The sequence below is a fragment of the Desmodus rotundus genome, chromosome 7, assembly GCF_022682495.2.
Source record: "Desmodus rotundus isolate HL8 chromosome 7, HLdesRot8A.1, whole genome shotgun sequence".
Lineage (NCBI taxonomy): Eukaryota > Metazoa > Chordata > Mammalia > Chiroptera > Phyllostomidae > Desmodus > Desmodus rotundus.
In genome coordinates, this window is record NC_071393.1 from 106,828,153 (window position 1) to 106,853,559 (window position 25,407).

At 37.2% G+C, this 25,407-nt stretch overlaps 1 protein-coding gene, 1 long non-coding RNA gene and 1 other non-coding gene across 3 annotated transcripts in view; 2 read left to right on the forward strand and 1 right to left on the reverse strand.

The window, feature by feature from the left end:
• Nucleotides 1-89: 89 nt before the first annotated feature.
• HIF1A (hypoxia inducible factor 1 subunit alpha) overlaps nt 90-25,407 on the forward strand; it is a 48,093-nt gene continuing 22,775 nt past the window's right edge. Inside the window, exons 1-4 of the mRNA XM_024567391.3 lie at nt 90-508; nt 22,027-22,217; nt 22,867-23,012; nt 23,097-23,181. Of these exons, the coding sequence (XP_024423159.1) occupies nt 474-508; nt 22,027-22,217; nt 22,867-23,012; nt 23,097-23,181 (457 nt within the window). The 5' untranslated portion in view covers nt 90-473. The remainder of the gene's footprint in view (nt 509-22,026; nt 22,218-22,866; nt 23,013-23,096; nt 23,182-25,407) is intronic.
• Nucleotides 21,932-25,407, reverse strand: part of LOC139441045 (uncharacterized) — a 29,201-nt gene continuing 25,725 nt past the window's right edge. The window contains exon 2 of the long non-coding RNA XR_011651445.1: nt 21,932-22,246. This is a non-coding gene — a long non-coding RNA (uncharacterized lncRNA). The remainder of the gene's footprint in view (nt 22,247-25,407) is intronic.
• Nucleotides 22,549-22,711, forward strand: LOC112312131 (U1 spliceosomal RNA). Its single transcript, XR_002975571.1, has one exon. It is a non-coding gene; the product is annotated as a U1 spliceosomal RNA (small nuclear RNA).

A 25,407-nucleotide genomic window follows, 5' to 3' on the forward strand; every position in this document is an offset into this window, starting at 1 on the left:
GGACTGGTCGCCTGCGTCCCTCACTATTGGCTTTCAGGGAACCCGCCTCCCCCTCAGGTGAGGCGGGCTTGCGGGAGCGCGCGCCGGGCTCCGCGGGTGGGCGCGCCCCCTACACTCTCCTCCCTGCTCGCCCGCGCGCCCCCGGGCGCGCCTCCGCTCCTGCCCGCCCCCTGCCGCTGCCTCTGCTCCACAGAGCACAGAGCCGCCTAGTCTGAGGGGACGCGAGGATCGCCCTCGTCGTGGCTCGAGCCAGTCGTCGGGCCGGGCCTTGACAAGCAGCCCGAGGGAAGGCTCTGGCGAGCCCAGCCCGGAGTCCTGCGATTGCCGCCTGCTCCTCCTGCCTCTGATCTCTCGAGGGGTTTCGCACCTCTGGACGTGCCTCTCCTCTCCCCGCGTGTGGAGGGAGCCAGCGCTTAGGCCGGAGAGAGCCTGGGGGGCGACGGCCGTGAAGGCATCGCGGCGACCGACTCGCCATGGAGGGCGCCGGAGGCGCGAACGACAAGAAAAAGTAAGCCCTTGCTCTCCGCCGGCTCGCCCGGGTGCCCGCCGCCCCGGGCTCGCGGGCGGGCCTCGGCGTTCCGGGGGGCCGCCTTTTTGTTTCTGCCTCCTCTCCCCTCCCCTCTCTCTCCCCCAACCTCGCGGGCCGGGCTCCCCCTCTGTCCACGTCGCCATCTTGTTGTGGGGGGCGGGAGACGCATCGAAAGCGCTTTCTGGGGCCGCGGGCTGGACGCAGCTCGCCCTCCCTCCCCGGCCGCCGGGGCCTCGCACCGCCCTGCTCAGAAAGCCACTTGCCCTGATCCCCCGTCCGGGTGGACTCCCCTTAGCCGGGAACCCCGGGAGAAAAACGAGCCGCGGCTCGAAGCTCGCCCTTTGCAGCGAGCTTCCGCTCCTTCCCGCCCCCATCCTCTCCGGCTCCACGGAAAACTCGGCCCCGGGGCGGACCCTGCGCGCGGGTCCCGGCTGCCCAGTGGGCTCGCGGCCCTGGGTTCCCGGCCGGGGAGCTCGCGCGGTGCGATGACCCTGCCCGGAGCGGCCCGGCCGCCGCGGGCGGCTGTCTTTGTGCGCTAGGGATTCGCCAGGGCGGCCTGGAGATGCTAACTTTTTAGTTTGCACGTGCAGGGTTCGGTTTGTTTTAATCGCCTTGGAAAAGTTGCCGAGACTGAGGGTGGGAGTAACGGGAACGTAGAGAAATAGCAACATTTTAAAGAGGACATCAGAATTGGATACTTGTGATTTCTCTCACCTGTCCTGAGAGCCACGACGTTACAAATGAACATGTGCCTCATTCTTGGAAGTATTATAGTGAAAGTGTAGCGGTTTTTTTTCTATTTAGGCAAAGATTTTCAATGAGGTTGGAAAAAAGTCATCTGATCAAAGCAAATGAAATGCATCACTAAAATTTTTAGAAGTCTCATTTCCCTGAAATTGAAGTATTTTGAAAGAAAACCTTCAAAATATATCCGAAGTAAATAATCATTCTGTTAGAACTTAATGTAAGTTAAAAAAAAAAACCCCACAAAACCTTGAAGGTCTAAGTGGTATATCACAAGATTAAGAATTGTTAGTCCGACGGGTGGAATTGAGTGACCCTCCACCCCCACATACACAGTTCGATACGCTCTGGTATTTATTGAGCCTTTGAGGAAATCATTTTAAGGAATTGAAGACTTACAGTAAGAGTTATGGCTGGTACAGTAGATTGGCTTTACTGGTAAGTCCTTCCAGTCTCCAAGGAGAGATTAATGTCCCTAGTCAGTATCAGAAGATAAACTTGTTTATGTTCTTGCTGTTTTGTGGGTCCCTTTTTGGTCCTTATTCAATAGAGTGGTGCATTCTCAGTTTGTGTACACCAGGGAAAGCATTCATAAAATTCAAAAAGTGACTAAACAGGTTTAGACTTAATTCCAAAACTTGCCGGTAATAAATTGCAATTAATTTTGCACAAATGATTACAGTGCTTTTGATGAAATGATGTGGCTGTTATATTGTAAACCGAAGGCAGATTACCTTTGTGTGGTGCCAATTTTCTGTCCTTTTTATATGCTGAATCATACATAATACTATACGTCAAGTTATGCACCAATCACTTCCTTTTCATAGGCAATATTGTACTCATTTCTACTTTGCGATTCATCAGCTGAGAATATCATAATCAGTTTTAAGATAAACGAATTAATTAGCTACTGTGCATCACCCCAGATCCAAACTAGTTCTTAGATTTTCCTCAGTCCTGTCTGTTATTTCAGATTTTTCCTCATTTGTAAATTTAGCAAATCTGGGTCAGATTGAATCATATCTCTTAATATAGATGTTCTTAAAACTGAAAAATTAAGCTAAACACTTAAATGGTGGCTGCTCAACAATTCTAGTTAAGATGCTATTCGTTAAAGATGTCTGGGTTTTGTCCTTTTCTAAGCAGTAGTTTTTAAATTTTTTGTAAAAATAACAGAGATTGAGGGGCAGGGATTTTCTATTTCCTTACGATTCCCCATTTTAAATGAGACAGCAGGATATGGGCGAGGGACACAAACTTGTCTTTTCTAATGAAAGTCTAGGACTCTGGCTGGTGTGTTTCAGTGGATTGAGCACTGTCCTCTGAACAGAAAGGTCGCTGGTTCGATTCCTAGTCTGGGCACATGCCTGGGTTGCAGGCCAGATCCTTGGTTGGGGGTGTGCAAGACGCAGCCAACTGTTTCTCTCTCACAATGATGTTTCTCTCCTTTTCTTCCCCTCTCTGAAAATAAATAAAATCTTTTAAAAAATGATTTAAAAAAAAACTAAAGAAAGTCTAGGAAACTCATAGCTGAAGGATTGGAAGAAATCAGAACAGAGGATGGGTATGGTTATAATAGATTTAATATAGGGCCTTTGATGTTGATTCCTTAGGGGTAGGGGCTGGCTTTATTTAATAGCATGTTGATATAGATTTTTAGATTTCAAAGGAATGTCAAAAGGTCCACTGTTTGGTTTCAGGTTTCAGACCATACTCCTTCAGAGTTTTCCAAAACAGTTAATGGATCATTAAAGTAGAATCTCTGAGAATGAATATTCCTTAACTTCCTCTTTAATTTAGGTCATTAAAAGTCAAGAAGCTCTCTAGTTTATTAGTAACTTTTTTCTTGTTAGATTTTTACTTTTATTTTCCACTTGTTTGAAGACCTGTGTGCCTGGTGGTTAAGAGCATAGGATCTTGAGCCAGACACCTCTGAGTTATGGAGTCCAGCCTTTTCACTTTGTTAGCTTTGTGAGCTTGGGCAAATTATTGAATGCCTCTGAGTCTGTGTCCTCTTTTTGAAATGATGATAATAACAGCAGCCAAATTAACAGTTATTGTGAAGATTAAATGAGATTATGCCTAGTGCCTGGTTTAGGTGCCTTGGTAACATTTGAAAATAGCATTTAAACTAGAACCTATTAAAGTTCTAGTTTAAATTTCCACATTTAAAACTCTTTTTTGCAAGTCCTTCCAAGCATTTCTTTGTTTCAGTTCTTCTTCTCATCACCTCATCCATCTTTTCTATATACCTCCTAAAAATGAAAAGACTAACATTGGATCCAGATCTTTAGAAGGGGTTCTCTCTGGTTAAAACAGTACACTCCTAGGTTATGTTGGCACCTAGCATCAATTACTCTTTTTGAGCATCTGATCTACTGTCTTATTTTTGGTCCCCTTCTTCACAATTTCTTACCCCTTATTTTCTCCCCAAATAGGTCACTTTGAATTTACTCTGGAGTTTAGAGATTGGAGTCATAAACACATTCTAATCATACAGATCATTTTAGCAAGATATTGTGCAACGCACTGCAGTCTTAGGGCTGGCAGTAACTTAAGACATTTTTGTCTTACTGCTGCAGTTTAAACGATTTTATCAGTATCAATCTTTGCTAAACATGAGTTGATAAAGTATTTATTCCCAATAAAGCATATGAACCCACACGGTAAAAAAAACTATCCTTTGCTTATGAATTCCTGCAGAGTTAAGACCATTGGCTTCTGCCTCAAGGCAAACCTTCAAGCATGTATTGCTAGTCAATTTGGGGGCTTGATTTGTATGAAATCTCTATTACTCTTCCACATATATGTGTTTACTGATGTATGTTGTTTTAGGGTGATAAAGTGTGGTAGTTCATTCCTGTGGTCCACTGTAAAGCATTTTGTGCATTTTGGAGAATGTTCAATTTTTTAATCCTTCTTCATGTTGACTTCCATTGTATTTGCAGCTTTACTGGCGTATAAGCTCAAGGTTAAGATTTTTTGTGGTTACATTTTATTGTTGTATGTTAGGAATGGTGTGTAGGAGGCTCGGGGATTGCTCGCTTGTCTGCTTTTTTTTTTAATTTATTTTTTGAAGACCTTGTAATAATTTTTTGTGTTTGGTGGTGAGATTAAAAACTTATACATAGATGTTAAAGAGTTGGGTTAGATTACTGTGCTTGTCCATAGATGTGTCTTAAAATATTTAAAAAATTGAGGTACTTTTAAAAAGATTAAAATCTTATATAAAATTGTTAACATGTCTGTTTCTCAGTTAAGAGAAATGATCTAAGTTAAATGTGTTGTTGGATTACTTTTCTGTTAATTCATCTTAGTTATTTTTTTAAAAGTTTCTTTTTTTTGTTTGTTTCTTTTTTTTACTTTTTTTATGTGTTGGGACTAACTATATCTAGTTGATGGATTTTATTATCTAGTTGATGGATTTTACCCAGCCTTCTACTACTTGTGTATGTATTATGCTTATCTAGAGGGTTAGAAAAGGAATTGAAACTAAGGTAAGCCAATCTTTTTGTTGCCCAGTATTTTTAGTAAAAGTAGGATGAGGATTTTTTAAATTAACTATAGGTATTGGAATTTTAAAAATAATTGTATCTTTCTATGTCTCTTGGAGTTTGAAGAATTAAGTATTATGTGCATAGAGTTTAACATTAAAATTTGTGTTTTCTGCAATAAAAATAAATAAAACTGTGTCTATTTGCCAGACATGACCCTTTTAGAAAAATATGTAAAATCCAAATTTAATTATGGTAAAAAGAAAAACCCATAAAATTTCCCATCTTAATCATTTCTTAGTGTATAGTTAAATAGTGTTAAGTATATTCACATTGAAGTAACCAGTCTCCAGAACTTTTCCATCTTGTAAAACTGAAATTCTGTAACCATACAACTACACTTGGTTTACCCTCCCCCTGGTCTCTGGCAACCATCATTCCGCTTTCTGTTCTTATGAATTTGACTACTAAATACCGCCTATAAGTGAAATCATACAGTTTTTGTGATTGGTTTATTTCACTTAGCAATGTCCTCAAAGGTTAATCTATGTCGTAGCATGTGTAAGAATTTCCTTCCTTTTAAGACTGAATAATTTTCAGTTGTGTACCACATTTTGTTTATCCATTCATTTTTCCATGAACAATTAGGTTACTTCCACCTGTTGGCTATTGTGAATAATGCTGCTATGAACATGAATATACAAACATCTAAGATCTTGATTTAAATTATTTTGAATATATCCCCAAAAGTGGTGTTACTGAATCATATGGTAACTATTTTTAATTTTTGAAGGAACCACCATACTGTTTTCCTTAGTGGCTGCACCATTTTACTTTTCCACCAACAGTGTACAAGGATTCCTAGTTCTCCACTTCCTCCTCAACACTTGTTATTATTATTTTCTGGGGTATTTTGATTGTAGCCCTCCTAATGGATGTGTTGAAGTGATTGTGTGTTTTTAAGGGTTTGTTTGTTAACCAGCTTACAGCTAACAACAGAGAACAGTGGCCGGAGGAAGCTTATCAGAAGTAAAGTTAAGCACTTCTAAAATAAGAATTATGTTTTCCTAATGACTTAGATTTGTTTTGCCAGTACTGTTTCAGAAAAAGTTACTATTTAAAATGTTCTATACCTATTCTATTGTGGTGAAAGTCCCATTTAACTGGTAACTTTGTTTTAAAAGATTTATAAAATAATTGAAATGACTTAACCTTTATAAACAAACTGTCCCCAGAATGTTACCTTTTAGTTATTTGTGTGATCTCAACTGTCAATTTATGAGTGTCTTCATTTTAAAATTTCACTTCATTGAAATTATTAAACATAAAAATTATTTCAAAGTATGATTTTCAAAATTTATTGTTTTACAAATGGGACAAAAATAGTGATGGAACATAACTTACTACAGTTCTGAACCCAATTGTTTTGAAAGTGAAAATATATTTAGACAAATTATAAGTGTTTATTAGTTAATATTGCAATTTTCACTTACTAGTGACAGTTCTCTGTGCATCTCCCCTTTTCCTAATAGTTTGTGAGAATTTGTTTTTTCAACTGAAAAATAATATGGTAAAAATAAACACAAGGTTTAATAGTAGAAGGTTTAGCCTTGACTGGCATGACTCAGTTGGACATCGTTCTGGGAAGCGAAAGGGTGCCAGTTAGATCCTTGCTTGCGGTAGTTAGGAGAGGCAAATGATCGATGTTATTCTCACATTGATGTTTCTCTCCCTCTTTCCCCCTTCTAAAAATAAATAACTAAAATCTGTTTTATAAGGTAGAAAGTTTAAGTTTTTAAGGATTAGGATATATGTATCTCTCTGTTCTTCTAGATCTTTCCTTGTAATTCAGATGTTAAGTAAATTTCTTTAACGTGACCTCCCCCTCCCTTTTCAATTGTAAAACATGTTTCACTGGGCAAGAGCACAAGTAGACTGAATTTGAAACTTGTGATATGAAAGAGAATACTGGCACACAGTGATCTCTTAGTAAGTATTTGAGCAAATGAAGCAATGGAAGAATAATTGAATGAACAAAGAGAAAGATTTTAAGATTTTTAAAGGGTTTTTTGGAAGTCATTGTTCTACTTTTCATAGCTTTTTTTTTTTTTTTTTTTTTTTTTTTTTTAATGCTTGGGAATCCCTTATGCTACTTTGAGACTTTCTTGAATCTTGAATTTTAATTTTTTGTCATTTGAAAATATAGTATTTTTTAGAACCAGGTTAATAAACATTTTAGTAATAAATACATCTGTGTAATATGTACTTGGCACTGAAAGTAACTCAGTGCCCTACTTTAAGGTATGTTAAAAGTTAGTGCCTGCCAATCTACAATATATATGAGAACACTGAGTAAAAAAAGTTTGCTAAAAGAGACATATGACTATGCAGAAAATCAGCCAGGTAAATGTGTGGAAAGTATCATTGCCCTTATTCTATTTTCAGAAAACTTTACTCAACTCTACTGCAAATGTCCAGAAGTTTGGGCCAGTTTATATTGCAGCACAGTATAAGAGAATGCCATTTTCTTTTACTTTATCATAATTAAGTTTGTTTTTAATTTAAAACTGCCAATTTGATAAGCATGCTAGGATTCTTTTTATTTCAAGTAATAAACACAACTCAAACTAGTTTAAGGGGGATATAAGGTGGTTATGGGCTCAAACAATCTAGTTTTGGTTTAAGGGACAGTTAGATCCAGGGTCTCTTTTAAGTGCCATCCTCAGAGTTATCAACCCTGATTTTCTCTTGAAAATTACCAGGTTTATAAGCCTGTGCTCTATTTGCACGTTGGTTTCATTCTGCTACTTACGGCTATCTATATGAAAGAGGACCCACTAGCATTTCCATGCCTGTATCCATACAGTTTTTGATAATAAAAATCAAAAGAATCTTCTATTATCCATATATGAGTTTTCTGAATGAATGTCAGTTTGCCCTGCTTAGGCTGTTTATTTTTCACTATGCAGGTGGGGTTCCCTGATTTCATGAGCTGAATGTCTTTAATGTAGACTATACGTTTTTGTTGCAGATCACCTGAATTCATATTCTACAGAGTTTCTGCCAAGCATAGTTATTCTGCAGTTGTTCTTCCTTTGCCTCTTGGGAAGCTCAGAGTCTCTTCTACCATGAACTAGAGTTTTCATTTTATTTCCTTGAGAAAGAGGTAGTAATGAATCTGACAAAGGCTAATGTAGTCCTTTGGTCCAAACTATCAATGAATTTAGAATAGTTAGTACTACTTTTCCTTTACATTGGTATTTTTCCCCATGAGTATCTGGCCTTTGCAAATTAAATGAAGTTTGTTTGTTTTGTACATATGTGTTATTCTAAAATAATCATTTTCCATATTGATAATAGTAAAAGAAGAAATATATTCTAAAGGGTGTTTATTTGGCTGTCAAAAGATGGGAACCTTACTTTTCTGTGCTCTTTTGGTATTAGTTCATTAAATGTCTTTTGTTTAACGTGTTGGCAGAAAAAAAGTTGGAAATTACCAGCCTTTGCAGAGAATGTAGCTAAAATGTTTAAATGGGATACATATCAAACTAGTCAAAGCATTCACTGTGAATGGAGGAAGGGGTATATCTTGGGTAATGTAAATAAGTTGATTTTTATTTCCATGGTTTAAAATTTTTGTCAACCTTTGACCACTACTGTAGCACCTAACCATTCTAACCTATAACAGATTATTGTGCATTCATTTATTCAACAGAGATTTGTGCCTCTAATTTGTCAACAAAGCATTGAATTGTTGATGGCTCAGACCACAGTTGAATATTCAGTTTCCAGTGTTAAGTGATTCATCCATAACATATGCCACTTTTTGTTTTTATTTTTTAGTGCAGTGTGATTTCAACCTAGAGATTCTTACAAGATCCTGACTTTAGGATTTAAGGGGTTTTTTAATTTAATATAAACCATCACAGGAGCATCTTCTATAGTTGTGTTTACTAATTTGGCCATTCTGCTTTAAGAATTTTCTTAGACACACAAAAATTCTTTCAAGAGACAGTCTTTTTTTTTCTTTCCCGTTTTTTTTTTTTTTTCTTTTTTTTCTTTCCCGGCAACTTTAAATGTCAGAACCTTCTTTATTCCAGTATTTCTCAACCCTGACTAATGTTTAGATCTCTTTCAAAGCAAAGGAATCTCTGTAATCCTTTGACATGTACCCAGTGACCTCAATCTGACACCACATTAAAAAATGTATTCCTGTTCATTTGGTACCAATTTCATCATAAATAAATGCAACTTCAAGCACAAAAGAAACTTATAGCAAGAATATAGACCTATGTAGAGATCGTATAGATGATCCAGAATATGCTTTTTCTTCTCACGTGACCAGCAAAAGGAGAACACACTTTTTAAATTCTCACAGAGTTTACCTTCAACACTACTTTTAACACTGTTGAGCAAAGCCCTGCCATGTGGTAACTCCCACTTGTTAATCACTGGAGTTGCATAAATCACCAAATCTGTTTTCCATTTGACATACTTTTCAAATATCTGAAGGTATTTATCATGTCCCTTTTTTCTGTTCCTAAGTAAAAATGTCCCCAAGTTTTCTTTAATCTTTAATTTAAAAATTATATATTGAGCATGTGATCTGTAGATAGGCATGGGCTATATTAAATATGGGGAATTCAGTCTCAGGTGGCATCTGAGACCTGCCACTTAACCTCCTCTTTGTAGACAAGGAAACAGGACCAGAGGATTATTTAGGAAAATTTATTTGGTAGCATTGGATAAGATGGATTAATACAGGTAGAGAACGAAGACATTTACCTCAGGAGAGCTTCTCCTTTGTTATTGTTTACAGAATCTTCATGGTCAGGGTTTTAAACTAAGTAGGAGAAATCTTCAGGGTATGATTTCTATGTGTATACCTTTATTCTAATGTATATGATTTTTAAAAATTATATAGTACTTCATTATTGTAACTTAAGTATTTTCTATTATATTTAAGTAATTAGGGACATATTCTTTTCAGTGCACACATACACACAAAGTTTAGTGTCACTAACCTCTTAAGTTCCAGTTTCAGTTCTGTTAATATTAGAAAGCATGTAACAAGGGAAATGGAAAGAAAAGCAGTTACCAGCTGAGAGGGGGAGGTAATAGAAAGGGAAGAAGAGTGATAGAGTAAGTGGTATGATTTTGGGAAGCCATTAACACAGCTGTTACTCAGGGACATTTGATTTTTAGGGCATTCATAAAGACGTTAAAATAATACTGTTTTAAAATAATTATTTCAAAGAATTGAGAAAGCTATCCCACAGTTAACACATTTTTCATTTGGTCATCTTTGAATCCTAATCATGATCTTACATTTTTGAGGCCAAGTTACTGGATTTTATTAAGTACACACTTTATTACTGGCCTGTCCTTGAATTGTACTTTTAGCTTTTTATTCTCAGCAACTGTACCTTGCTCTGTGTAGTATTGCACAACCCACTCAGTTCAGTGTTCTGCCTGACATAGTTGTCAATTATGCATATGTAGCTGCATGTAAAAATAATTTTGTTTTTTAGTTTTTCATAATTTGCTAGTTAACCTGTTAAATCTCTGCTATAAGATCTGCTAATGGTTCTGAAACTTGTGTTGCTTAAGAATCACCTGGGGGTTTAGTTAATATAAGGGGTCGCAGATACCCACCCCCAGAGATTTTCATTTGGCAATTTTTGGATGGGACTCAGGAATCTGTAAATTTTACAAGCACCCATAGATGAAACACAAACCTGGAACAGACGAGAGTGCTCATCAGAATCATCTTTGAAACTTTTTCAAACAGAGTCACCAAATCTACAATTTGAGTTCCAGGGTTGTGATCTAGGCACATTTGGGAGGTAAAAGTCCTGTTGGTAATTGTGATGTTTACCACAAGTCAACCATTGACTAGTCTAAGTCCTTAGTGTATTTTTGTAGTTACTGAGTCCTAAGTATGTGGAAATGTAAATGTTTTAGAGGTTGGTCATGTTTCCTGTATTTGTAAAGCGTTTGGGCAGAATACTTAAGATAAAGTTTTAATAAACCATTTTTGAGTGCGAATGAGCAGTCTTTTACTTCTTTAGGCATTTTTGAAGGACACATACAGAGGTATTTGCTTAGAGCAGTGGGGCTCAAAGCATTCTCCAGACAAGCCTCATTGATACTACCCGCTAACTTGTTAGAAATGAAGATCCTCGGGTACTATCCTCGTGAATTAGAAATTGGGGGGAAAGCCTAGTAATCTGTGCTTGGAGAATCCTCCAGGTGATTGTAATGCAAGCTAAATGTTGTGAAACTCTTCTCCATCTTGGAAGAAGAGTTTCCCATAACACATTTTTGGTTTTATACTGTACATAGTAGGGGATCAAAGATTTTTTGAGAGGTTCATTACCAATTTTGAACCAGGAGAGAGTTGATTGAAATCACTACTTAGTTGATTGAAATAATCCTAAAACAAAAGCATATTCTTTTTATAAACAACATAAATACACGTTAATATAAGCAGATGTGAATCTATTAGTTAGTTAATACGTTTAATTAAGGTATAAGTAGAACATTTACCCATTAATGCTACTTCAGATGTGATACAGATTTCATTTTCAGAATGTACCCTCTAATTTAAAACAGTGATTTTTTTTCCTTATTTATTTTTCTGCAACATTATAATATCAAGTGGTTTTCAAGTTTTTATTTTATTTATTTTTAGAGAGAAGGGAAAGGAGGGAGAAAGAGGAGAGAAACATCAATGTGTGGTTGCCTCTTGAGCGGCCCCTACTGGGGACCTGGCCTGCAACCTAGGCATGTGCTCTGACTGGGATCTAACCCACGACCCTTTGGTTTGGAAGCTGGCACTCAATCCACTGAGCCACACCAGCCAGGGCGGGGTTCAAGTAGTTAAACTAAGCCTTTTTGTGAGGTTATTGAAAGGTGAATAATCCATCTTTTCTCTAGTTGTGGGTATTAAAGAGATACTATCATGGTGGTAGTAATGATCATCTAAAGCAAGAAATTTAAGTTACTTTCAAAAATAAAATAAGTGTGTGTGTATATTCTGAGTATTTTTCTTTAGGTGAATACATTTTACCTGTATTTTGAAATATGAAATTCTGAAATGAGCAAATTTTCAAAATCTGAAGATTAGATTAGAGTGATAAATTGAAAACATTGAATTGTATTGCTTACTCAATCTTTACTTTCTACTTCCTGGAGAGTAAAGGGAAAATTTAATTTGTTTTTAGTTAGTCTTTCTGGAAAGTAAATTTAAAAGTTATCCCTGGCCAGTGTGGCTCAGTTGGTTGGAGCATTGTCTTATAATGGAAAGGTCACCTGTTCAGTTCCTGTTCAGGGCACATGACCAGGTTGTGGTCTCGATTCCCTGTTGGGGTGTGTGCAGGAGGCAGCAGATAGATTTGTGTTTTTCTCTCTCTCTCCCTCCCTCCTCTTCGCTCTCAAATGAGAATAAAATAAACTTTTTTAAAAAGTTAGATGACCACTTCTTTCTAATTTTTCTGACAAATGCAGGTCTACTGATAGTCATTTATTGATGAAGTTTTCTCAAAGTACAAAATCTGTAATTCTGTCATCTTGAAACTGCTATCGTTAATATTTTGTAAACTTCGCTAATACTTATATAATTGTATCTTTCTGGCTTTAACTGCATTTATAAATTATATATACTTTATATGCACACACATGCGCCTTACACACCCGTATAGAGAAATGGATTCATGCTGAAATTTTACTGTATAATCTGCTCTTTTCACATGGAGTTGTATTGTAATATCTCCTATAAGCACAGATTAATTTTTGTAGGCTTTGCCTTCTAAATTTCATGCAGCTTGACTTTTATGGCAAGATTGTTCCTGTGGTTAATATTTTGTCAGCTAATAGATGGACCCTGGTAACTACTATTGAATAAAGACAAGACAGAAAGATATATGTGTCCTAGAACGTATGCTCCATGAGGGTAGTAACTTAGTCTGTTTTGTTTATTGAACTATGCCCCACGTTGGGAACAGGGTCTGGCTCACAGGAAATGATTGAGAAATATTTGACATTGTCTAACATGAGTACAGCAGTTTCCCTTTTTTAAAAGATTTCATTTATTTATTTTATTTTTTCGCTTTAAAGAGAGAGAGACACATCAATTTGTGGCTGCCTCTCACGTGCTTCCCACCAGGGACCTGCAACCCAGGCACGTGCCCTAGAATGGGAATCAAACCAGCAGCCTTTGGCTCACAGGCTGGCAGGTACTCAGTCCACTGAGCCACACCAGCCAGGGCAGATTTTATTTGTTTTCAAAGAGAGGGGGAGGGGGGGAGGAAGAGAGGGAGAGAAAAACATCGATGTGAGACAGAAACATGGGTTGCCTCTCACACATGCCCCCAACCAGGGGTGTGGCCCACAACCCAGGCATGTGCCCTGACCAAAAATTGAACCAGGACCTTTCAGTTTGAGGGACAACGTCCAGCCCACTGAGCCACACCCATCATTTAAAGTTTCATTTTAAAGTATATTGATAATGATTAGACCTCAGAAGACATTTTCCTGAAGAAAATCATTATGAATAAAAGATAGCTGTCTTGAAAATGTAATTATATTTAATTTGAAATGTCAGATTTAATTTTGCTGTTTTTTCATTAAGTACAGTTTTTTAAATATATTTTATTGATTACGCTATTACAGTTGTCCCATTTTCCCCCCTTCACTCCCCTCCGTCCTGCACACTTACTCCTACCCACACTCTCCCCTGTAGTTTATGTCCATGGGTCATACTTAGAAGTTCTTTGGCTTCTACATTTCCTATACTATTCTTACCCTCCCCCTGTCTATTTTCTACCTACCATTTATGCTACTTATTCTCCGTACCTTTCCCCCATCTCTCCCCCTTCCCACTCCCCTGTTGATAACCCTCCATGTGATCTCCATTTCTGTGGTTCTGTTTCTGTTCTAGTTGTTTGCTTAGTTTGCTTTTGTTTTTGTTTTAGGTGTGGTTATTAACTGTGAGTTTGCTGTCATTTTACTGTTCATATTTTTTATCTTCTTTTTCTTAGATAAATCCCTTTAACATTTCATATAATAAGGGCTTGGTGGTGATGAACTCCTTTAACTTGACCTTATCTAGAAGCACTTTATGTGCCCTTCCATTCTAAATGAAAGCTTTACTGGATAGAGTGATCTTGGATGTAGGTCCTTGCCCTTTATGACTTGGAATACTTCTTCCCAGCCCCTCCTTGCCTGTAAGGTCTCTTGAGAAATCAGCTGACAGTCTTATGGGAACTCCTTTGTAGGTAACTGTGTCCTTTTGTCTTGCTGCTTCTAAGATTCTCTCCTTATCTTTAATCTTGGGTAATGTAATTATGATGTGCCTTGGTGTGTTCCTCCTTGGGTCCAGCTTCTTTGGGACTTGGGACTCTCTGAGCTTCCTGGACTTCCTGGAAGTCTATTTCTTTCACCAGATTGGGGAAGTTCTCCATTATTTGTTCAAATAAGTTTTCAATTTTTTGCTCTTCCTGTTCACCCTCTGGTACCCCTGTAATTCGGGTGTTGGAACGTTTAAAGATGTCCTGGAGGTTCCTAAGCCTCTCCTCATTTTTTTGAATTCTTGTTTCTTCATTCTTTTCTGGTTGGATGTTTCCTTCTTCCTTCTGGTCCACACTGTTGATTTGATTTCCAGTTTCCTTCCCATCCCTATTGGTTCCCTGTACATTTTCCTTTGTTTCTCTTAGCACAGCCATCATTTTTTCATCTAATTTGTGACCATACTCAACCAATTCTGTGAGCATCCTGATTCCCAGTGTTTTGAACTGTGCATCTGATAGGTTGGCTGTCTCTTCATTGCTTAGTTGTATTTTTTTCTAGAGCTTTGATCTGTTCTTTCATTTGGGCCTTTTTTGTTGTCTTGGTGCCCCTGTTACATAAAGGGGCGGAGCCTTAGGTGTTCACCAGTGCAGGGTAACACTCCATGCTGCACTGTGACGCTGTATGTGGGGAGGGTTCCGAGAGGGAGCAATGGTGCTTGCTCTGCTCTCTGCCAGTTTTCAGTCACTTACTCTGCTACCCACAATCAAATTGGGCCCTTCTGGTGCTGATTCCTGAGTGGATGGGTTTGTGTACGTTCTAGGACCCTGTGGGTCTCTCCAAAGGAACTCTTCTGTGAGGCTGGGAGTTTCTCCCACTGCCACCTCAACCCCCACGGGTGTTTTCAATCAGTGGTTTCAGGCTTTATTTCCCCAAGCTGGAATTCTGGGTTGCGGGGTCTGTCACCTGGTCCACCAGCTGCTGCCTTGCAGGCCAGCTACAGCTTTGCCCACCCCACTCCACAATCTGCCAGCCACTGCCTTGCCTGGTGTCCTCTCTGCCCCAGCTGCCCATCTCTGCCCCTCCCACGGGTCTGGATGAATGTTTCTTCTTTATCTCCTTGGTTTTCGGACTTCCATACAGTTTGATTTTCTGTCAATTCTGGTTGTTTTTTGTTTTTAAATTGTTGTCCTTCTTTTGGTTGTGCTGGGAAGCAAAGTGTGTCTACCTATGCCTCCATCTTGGCCGGAAGTCTCTAGGTACAGATTTTTTAATTAAACATTACCTGTTTGAAGTACTCTGGTTTTGCAGCTATCCTCAGATGGAAAGTATAACAATAAATCTTAGTAATAATAATAATACTCCTAATAATAAATATAAAAATAAAATACATGTCTAAGAGTAATCCCCCCCCCCCCCGCCTTCAGGGTAAAAGCCACTAGAATTAAAAACCAACTTAATGAAAACTGTCATGTCTTAATGATGGAAATTCCAACACTTTATTGAAAAAGACTGTGGAAAGCAAAATGCCTCAATCCTTGTGTTTCCAGCTGGGCTAGGAGGACATTTATAAAAGTGTCAAAGATGTTGATTGTAAATTTGTTAACAACATGAAGTACAACTGATGTATTTTCCTGACCACATCAGCTTAGGACAAAATAGTAAAAGAAATTATAGATTGTAGTGATGAGGGAATAATCTTAAACTTCAAACCTCTTTTGGGCAAATTGGTGTCCTGCATTCTCAGCTCTCTCCCTGTGTAAATCTCTTCACTGGAAAGGTCACTTACTCTCCTTGCTGATGATATTGGTGCTCTTCACTGTAACACTGTTCAGTGGATTTTTTCAGATCGTTTTTTTCCCCCCCACATACATCTAGTATGTTACCTGTATTTGTAAGTGCTTATCCAGATAATCACAGTAAATCCAAATAGTATGCCTTGTTCATAGCCCTGGCATTGTTGTACTGTTTAATTATGATTGTAATCTATAGGATTACGGGAGCATTGATGAAGTGCCAATTCCTGGATCTCAAAAAGAATGTTGAAAGGACAGTCAACCTTCCATGGGCAAACAGCAGATTTGGGCTAGTGCTAAAAGCCAAGTAGAACTTAAGCCCATCCCTACTAAAAATACAAAGGCAAATGAGGCAGTTTTTTGTCTCCAAGATGCTTTAAGGATTGTATAGGAAAGTTAAAAATAGCAAAATAACCAAAATAGTCAGATCTAGGAGGGAGGAAGACAGAAGAGAAACAAAGTGATGCTAGTGTTAAAACTTGAAAGTTTCTCACAAAAATTTACCAGGTTATATGTTCACAAAAGGGTACTCCATGGAGAGAGAGTGGGGTGAGTGAGCCAGAAGGAATGAAATATTATGGTTTTGATTAACTGCAGCATGGCTGAAGAATCTGGGAAATGATGAGGATGGGGCAAGGAACTAGGTAAGGACGGGTTCCATTGAAAAATGATACTTTCTCTTGCGTACTTTTGATGGGATGGTAAGCAGAACTATAATAAGTACAGATTTCATCAGATAATATCAGAATTCTTATTTTGGAAGGATCATTGTGGTAGTAATTTGAGGGAGAAATTAAAGTGAAATAAGGGAAGAATGAGTTCAGTCAATGGTTCTCAAATCTCACTGTACATACACCTTTGGAGTTTTTAAAAACCCAGATTTGGGGGCCCTGCTTCAGGTTACTGAATCAAGATTTAAAAAGTTGGAGCCCAGAAGTTTGAAATGTTGACCAGTGTCCCTAAGTGATTGTGATGCAACTAGACCTGCATTTGGGAATATAGAGCTATATGAGCAGACTAAGTGGGAGGCTGTCCTAAATGTCATTAGAGCAGTTCTGCTTATCAGTATATTCCTATTACCTAGGTCAATTCATGGCACTTGATAGATGCTCAGTAAATTTTTACCAAGTGAGTATTTCTTGAATGAGAGGAAGTTATTCTAAAGTTCAGGAAGGCTACTCCCACCTTGTGTTTTGGTACTCTCTAGAGTTATGATTATTAAATGAGCTAATATATGAAAACACTTACCACAGTGCCTGGTGCATAGTAGTGCTCAATAAATGTTAGGAGAAAATTCTCTTCATCTTTTCTTTCATGGTACTTCGTATGATTAAGTATCTTAATAAGGCTTATGCCCAGCCAGATCTCTTGGAGTATGCAGATTGCTTTTATTTTGGGAATCCAGATATTGAGCAAATAAAACACCAACAATAGTGAGCTAAGATGTTCAAATAGTTTCTCTGTGCAAATTAAAAATATAGTGGGAGTATATGAGGTAGACTGTCATCTAATTCTCTCCCCTTTGTGGTTGGCAGTACCCATTAAAGACTGCCTTCCTTTGCAGAACTGGTGGACAGTGAAGCAGAGAGCGTTGCCATTGTAGATGCCTTTCAATTAGGATTTTGGATTACTGACAGACTACAGGAGAGGGCCTGACCATGAGTCCCTCCAAGTAACTGAGGGTCAAATCCTAAATTTAAAGCCAACCCCTATAACTCCTTTTTTTTTGGCCTTTGGAGATGTGAAGAAAACACATTTTGAACTTCATAATAATGACTTATGAATACTTGGTAATTAGAATGAGTTTCTGAGAAGCAGCATAGACTATTGTTAATAGCATGGTTTTTAGAGCCAGACTGTTTGAATTTGAGTATAGGCTCTACCATTTATTAACTCTTTGATCTTGGGTAAGCTATTTAACCAGGTTCCTTATCTGTAACATGGTTATGATAATAAAGATTAAATTAATTGATAAAAATGTTTAGAATACCACTGTTTATATACAATGCACCATGTGTAAATGTTTGAATTTAAAGCTGCAGGCCAAAATGCCAAGTAAGGAACACGAAAATTTCCTTGGAATTCCCTTTGGCCTAAGATATAAGACTTTAAAAGTGCAGGGCAGTTAAAAACAATGAGGTACAATTTTCACCTATCAGCTTGGCAAAAATTAAAGAGATATAAAGGATCCATAATTTATATTACTACAGAGTGCATGGGGAAATGTTTACACATACTCATGGATTGGGAGAGACAACATTGGGTATAGAACTTTTTGGAAAGGAACATCTAAATGCCACATCATTTTTTAAAAGATTTTATTTATTTTCTTAGACTGAGGGGTGGGAAGGAGAAAGAGAGGGAGAGAAACGTTGATGTGCAAGAGAAACATCGGTCGATTTCCTTGCCATGCCCCACACCTGGGGCCTGGCCCATAATCCAGGCATGTGCCCTGACAGGGAATAGAACTGGCCAGCATTTGGCTCACAGGCCTGCGCCCAACCTACTGAGCCACACCAGACAAGGCAAAATGCTACATACATCCTTTAGATCATGGAATTTTACTTCACAATGGCTGTCCTATAGAAATGGTGATTCAAGAAGTGCAAAGCAATAACTTGTATCTTCATGGCCCAGAAAGAGTTTTAAAATCACCAAGTAAAAGAGTCGAGAATTTTAAAATTTCACATATTTTTATTAGAAATAACTAATCATCTTAGCATCTTGAACGATTATGATCTAACTTCAGTTCTTAAAGTCATTTTTACAAGTAGGAAACACTAACAGGCTTTTCTTGTGCAATCAGTAGGCAACACAGATGCCTTCAGATACCTGCGATTATTTTGTGTTGTTAATCTGAAGAATAACAGGTATTCTATCAAATGGCTATTGCTTATTCATGAACTCTGTACACAAGAAGCTCAGAAGGTAGTGGCTGTAAATTATCTTCTTAAACATATTTCTTATACAAAATAATTTCAATATAAAATTGTTAATTTCTTGTCCAGTACTGTAAGTTAAATAATAAAATTTTATGTGTGTGACAACTATAGAGCACAAATATTAAGAGTGAGCTATTTTGCTAGTTTACTCAAATGTTGTTCTAGGACAGTCATGGAATTGGGTAAGAAAACTATCCAAATGGCAGAATTTTTACTGTACTCTTAATTGATTTCCAGTATGACTAGCAGTGTGTGCAATGGCACCTTATGTAGATATATAAGCAGCAATTTACTTGATCTGTACTCAATAAAATAAAAACATAGATAACTGATAATTTTGAGTAATACAGTAAGCATATTTCCATGCTGAAAGTCTGCCAGTCTACAAACCTTTCAATGTGTAATCTTAAGTAGTAAGCAAACAAATAGTACTGGATTCATCTCTTCATTCATCACGTGGTCTAACAGAAATAATTCTTGGTCAACACTGGAATTCTGTGGGGTTTGACCTGATAAAAAGAGCCTTCCTGTGAGTACACAAAAGAAGCTGGGCAGTGACGATGCTGAAACTCATAAGAACTTTGGAATCTTTAAGCCAGAAATGATTTAAGAGCTCCCGTAGTCACATGTAAAGAACATCAGATCAGTTTCTTCATTAAATTTTTATTACAGGTCTCCTAATTGCTTTATGTTCAGATTGACTATGTAATAGAGGAGATACTGATTTTCATCGCCTTCTTCATCTAATTTAGGTTTGTTAACTCTTGAAGTATTTATATTACTTGTTTTATTGAGGCTTATTTTTCTTCCAAAATCCTAGCACATGCTCAAAATCTTATTCTTATAGACTTCACTAGCTTGAATATATTATTATTTAAATGTTTTATCCAAGCTCATATTTCTAATGGATTTGTCTTATAAATTTAGTTGCCACATCTTGGACAATCATAATCTTCAAAGTTCTGGACAATATAAGTATTTCTAAAGGTATGGAGATAATCCATTACCATGGTTAGCTTGATCAGATACAGGTAATAAAAGGATTTAAGTATTTCATAAAATGTTTCATTTGGTAGTAGCTTAGATTTGGTTGAGTAATTAAGAGAAAGAGGGGGATAGTAAGTCTGAAAGGTGCTGATAAAATTATCATCTGGACTGATTGTGGCATTTGAACTTAATAATATTTGGGTTTATCTTGAGATCATTGGTCAGCACTATTTTTGTTGGTTTTACTTGAACCAGATAGGAATCTGTTTCCCACTGCCATCAAACATTTCCTTAAAGTCAGTGAGAACAATGAGGCAGTTCTAATGTACATAAAAAATGAAGATTCACATTATTGAAATTGTTGTATTTTCATGATAACCTCAACATCTAATTTATTTTTATGTTTCTATATAAACTGTACAGCATTGAGAAAACCCTGGTTCACATAGATAAGTAGTTATAAGTAGTAATAGTTTTTAATAGCTTACCTTAAATCTGAAGATACTCAAATTAATCTAGATGCTTGAATTGAAATTTTTGTATTGAAGTCCAGTTCTAACATGAAATGTTGATATTCCTTATTAAAGTATAAGGGTTAGATAAGCACATTAAATTGAGTAAGTGGTAAAGACTATATTATCGTTATTGTCACAATATAACTGGAGCGTGTGCTGAGAGCCCTGCCTGTTTCTTGAGAATGTTGCTTCTATGATTGAACCTTGCGGCTGTGCAAATCATTTGGAGGGAGGAGAGATTTGAGGTGAAGACAACTGTGTACATTCGTTTATAGGACATAAAGGAGGATTAAGTGAAATAATGCTGGCAAAGTCTTTAGCTTACTACTGCTAAGTCCTCAATAAATGGTATTGACTATTTTCAACATTTAATAAAAAGTCGACCTAACAGGATTAATTTGAGGTCATAGGAGAGCAGCCGAGGATTTGTGATAGAAGCAGCATTTTCCATAACAAGATAAAACATTGCAGAAGAGCAGAGACTTTGGAGGGGAAAAAAACCATCTGGGTTCAAAATCCTGTCTGCTACATAATGGCTCTTTTTAACCAACTGCATCCCAGTTTCCTTGTCTGTAAAATAGGGGTAATATTTAACCTATATATAGGTTGTTAAGAGAGAACTAGGCACCTAGTACAGGGCAGTGTTTGGCACATAGTAGGTTTTAATAGGTGGCTATTAAAAAAGAAACTTAAGGACAGAGTCCAGTTTAGTTTTGTTTACCTTCATTTGGGTCAAGAGGAATAGGTAGATGTTGCTATGCAGTTAAGCAAAGAATGTCAACTCTGCTTGGTCTGACTTACGAAAATCTTTTGACTGACTTTATTCTTGGAAAACTTCCCCAAAGATACATCATTGTATTGACACCTTTATTAATCTTTGTTAACCCATTCCTTTAAATTGTTAGTATTGTGCCACATCTTTGTTTTTCTTCCATTACCCTGCATTTATTTATCACCTATTGTGCTAGTGATAGATGAGGGGCAGTTACGGGAGTAAGCAACCTGAAAACAGTAGCTTATCATATCTGCTAATATAAATTTTACACTGTACAGTCAGTATTGCTCATATGGTAAGGTGGAAGGTAGGAGAGTACTGCAGTCAAAAGAAACTTGAGTCAAAAATTAGTTTGTAGCTATTATTGTTCCTGCTTAGGATTGGCCAAAGATCATATATGCATAACCCATAAACACAGACAACACTGTGGTGATGGTCAGAGGAGGAATGGGGGTTGGGAAATGGGTGGAAATGGGCAAAGGGGAGGGGATGGGGACATCTGTAATAGTGTCAACAATTTTTTAAAAAACACCTGTTTTCAAGTTACTATGCACAGCTTCCGTTTCTCTACATTTTGTTATGATTTCTCTATGTTGAGACTTTTTGAATGGCAATGAAGGTGCAGCCTTCATATACAGGCAGTGTTTCAGATTTGGGCTAAACAAAATCATCCCTTTCAATTTGACATGCCAGGGAGGAAACACCTACTTCAGGCAGGTTTAAAACTTCATCTTGGACTTTTTATGAGACTTCCTTGCATCTCAAGAATCCAAAAATTTGTATAGCACTCCATTAAAAATACTTTCATGTAGTAGATAAATCTCTATATAATTTAATTACATAGCATCTTCTGGTCCTGTGGTAAGCAGAATGTAAAATTAGTTTTATTCAAGCAAAGGCAAACTAACATAAATTTTCTGTCTCTTATCCCCACCCCCTTCTCTTTTGTTAAATAGGATAAGTTCTGAACGTCGAAAAGAAAAGTCTAGAGATGCAGCCAGATCTCGGCGAAGTAAAGAGTCTGAAGTTTTTTATGAGCTTGCTCATCAGTTGCCACTTCCCCATAATGTGAGTTCGCATCTTGATAAGGCTTCTGTTATGAGGCTTACCATCAGCTATTTGCGTGTGAGGAAACTTCTCGATGCTGGTGAGTTACTTTACAAGGGTATAATAGGCCTAAAAATTAGAAATTAAAAGTAATTAGAAATTATATTTAGAGGATGGTCAGTTCCTCCTTAATACAACAGCCTTTTTATTATCTGCTTTTAAAGCTTCCGCCCTTTTGCCCCTCTTTATTTCGTGCCCCACCTACCTATCTATCTACCTATCTACCTGTCTTTTAATAACATGGCCCTTCTTTCTCTTTTCAATTGTTTGCCTTTCTGTATTACTTTAAATAATCATTAAAAGCAGCTGGCAAATCTAATTTTAGTTTTCCTGTCCTCTGGTTGTCACTGTTCTGTGTTAAAAGGAAAAGTATACTTCCTGACGGAGGAGATACCATGATCACGAAGGTGGTTTTCCCAGGGCAAGGCTTATCCATTGCACTCCAGATGTGCTGACCCCTGCAGTTTCCCCAAATGTGGGAAACTCGATTGCATAATTTGTGGTAGTGGGGGACTGTATTGGAGCTTTCCCCTTAAAAAAAAAAAAGGAAGAGAGACGGGGGGAAAATAATATGCAGGAAAAATACAGGTTGTGAATGTTAAGTATATGGGGGAGACTATTAAAACACCTAAATATTATTTAAATGTAACTTTTAAATGAATTTTTTCCCTTTTTTGTGCTTTTTTAAGGTGATTTGGATATTGAAGATGAAATGAAAGCACAAATGAATTGCTTTTATTTGAAAGCCCTGGATGGTTTTGTTATGGTTCTCACAGATGATGGTGATATGATTTACATTTCTGATAATGTGAATAAATACATGGGATTAACGCAGGTAAAATACCCATATATTTAGAATATTTATTTATATTTTTATAATTTTATGATATAGACCTAATTTTTTAAAATATGTTTGCAGTTTGAACTAACTGGACACAGTGTGTTTGATTTTACTCATCCGTGTGACCATGAGGAAATGAGAGAAATGCTTACACACAGAAATGGTGAGAAGAAAAGTCTATTGTTTGATTTAATGTGGCAGGTGGTTTTACCTCATCAGATTCTGTTACTGATTTTTAAATTTTGTTATTGTAGTAATTTAAGGCAAAACATCATTTCATGTTTAATAAAATGTTACTCTATTCTTTGTTAAATCCATTATTCTATTTTGCAGAAATTTCATTAAAATTTGTAAAAAAAATTTTAAAGACCACATAATGCATATGTGCTATATGTGTGTGGAGAGGTATATGAGTAGATAAAAGAAGAATAAATAAAAACAAGGACCAAGGAAGTTATAAATTAAAATACAACTTTAAGACAAGGAGAAGTCATAATACAAATGGCAGGCAACAGGATTTTTAAATTATTTTTATTTTTAGAGAGAGAGGAAGGGAGGAAGAAAGAAAGGGAGAGAGAAACATCGATATGTTAGAGAAACCTGTTGACTCTCCCACCTCCCCCGAACTGGGGACCTGGCCTGTAAGCCAGGCATGTGCCATGACTGGGAGTCTAACCTGAGACCTTTTGGTTTGCAGGCTGGTGCTCAATCCACTGAGCCACACCAGCCAGGGCAGACAATAGGATTTCAGACTGTTATTGAAATTGAGGTGCATGTTTGGATTTAAGCTTTCTCAAGGCCCAAGGGGAAAAAAAGAGAAGGTTCACCAGATTTTAAAGAACATAAAATTGCTTATTTGACCTTTCATGATGTTTACAATAACTTGAGACTATGTAGTTATATTACAAAGTATTACATTATGGATGCCCCCACACTAGCAGCAACAAAAAAAGACTCAACTCTTAGGAAGGTATTGTTAAATATAATCAAATGTTCCAAGATTTTGGGAAACTGTCTCTTTTTTTCCCCACAATTTAAAACATGAATCGTTTATTTCTGGAATTTTCCATTTTTTATTTTTGAACCTGAGGTTGACCATGTAACTGAAACTGCAAAAAGCAGAACCATAGGTAAGGGGGGGACTACTGTACTCCCAGAGCACCCTCTATCACTGCCTGCTACTTATTCTATGATATATCAAGCATCTTCACTTCAGAACTTACGTAAAGAAAGTCTTTTCATACCTGTGCCTTCTTAAACAGTGTCCTGATCATAATTTGTAAATTTTCATTGTATCATTCATGACTAAAATTTACAATGAAAATTTGTCATTATGCTCTGTAGTTGCTCTTTGCAGCTCTCTAATGTAAGTGTATGTTTGTTTACTTCTGTATTAAACAACCTGAAATTTATAGTACTTTTGAATAGTTTTTATGGTTTCTTTTTCATCTCATCTCATTTTTAGTAATAGTTAACCACTATTGAGAGAGTATGCTGTGCCAGGACACTGTTCTCTGCATTTATGTGTTTTAACTCCTTTATTCCTCACAACCACCCTGTGAAGTTACTGTTGTTATTTCTGTTTAATAGAGGAAATTGAGGCACAGAGTTATTGAATAGCTTGCCGAAGATTACTGGGTTAGTAAGTGGCAGAGCATGGGTTAAAATTGGGTGGACTGGCTCTAGAGTCCACACTTGTTAGCACTTTTAGAGTTCTTTTCATGTTCACCAGTTCTCACTACATTTTACTGTCATTTTTCACCTTGTTAGCAGGAACCCTCTCCTGTTTTTCTTACTGTGTATTTACTGTGAACTTGGAAAGCAAATGGATACTGTATAAAGGAGTAAATACATTCTGAGCAAGGACCTAAGTAGATTGTCAATGAATTTAATAGGAGTTTAGGTGGTTAGACTTGAGGGTTTGTATTGGCTGCTCAGTGCTTCCTTTAGGCTAGACTATAAGTGGATAGATATTAGGAAGTCTCATTTTGATTTGGTAATGATGTTAATGAATTATTCTAAATCGGATATAGTCTGCTTAGTATAATTTAAATGTATGTTTTTAACCAAATTTTTAAGCACATGAACTTTTTTTGCAATCATTTCTAGTGCAATTAATGAATTTTTGATGTGGGGTTTGTTTTTTTTTTTTGAGAAACAAAAATGCAGATTTTCACTTAAAAGACTGCTAGAGTGCATTACATTTTAATGATACACTAAGAGCCATGGGTGTATTTACACAAAATAGTCCTATTATTCTATTATTCTTTCAGTAATGTTAAAAAGATTTATTTTTAGAAGGCTGAAAATTTCTTCAAAATGTTTTTCCCATTAGGAAAATACTAGTACTTTGCCACTACCTTAGATTAAAATTTATGTTCATGTCCCC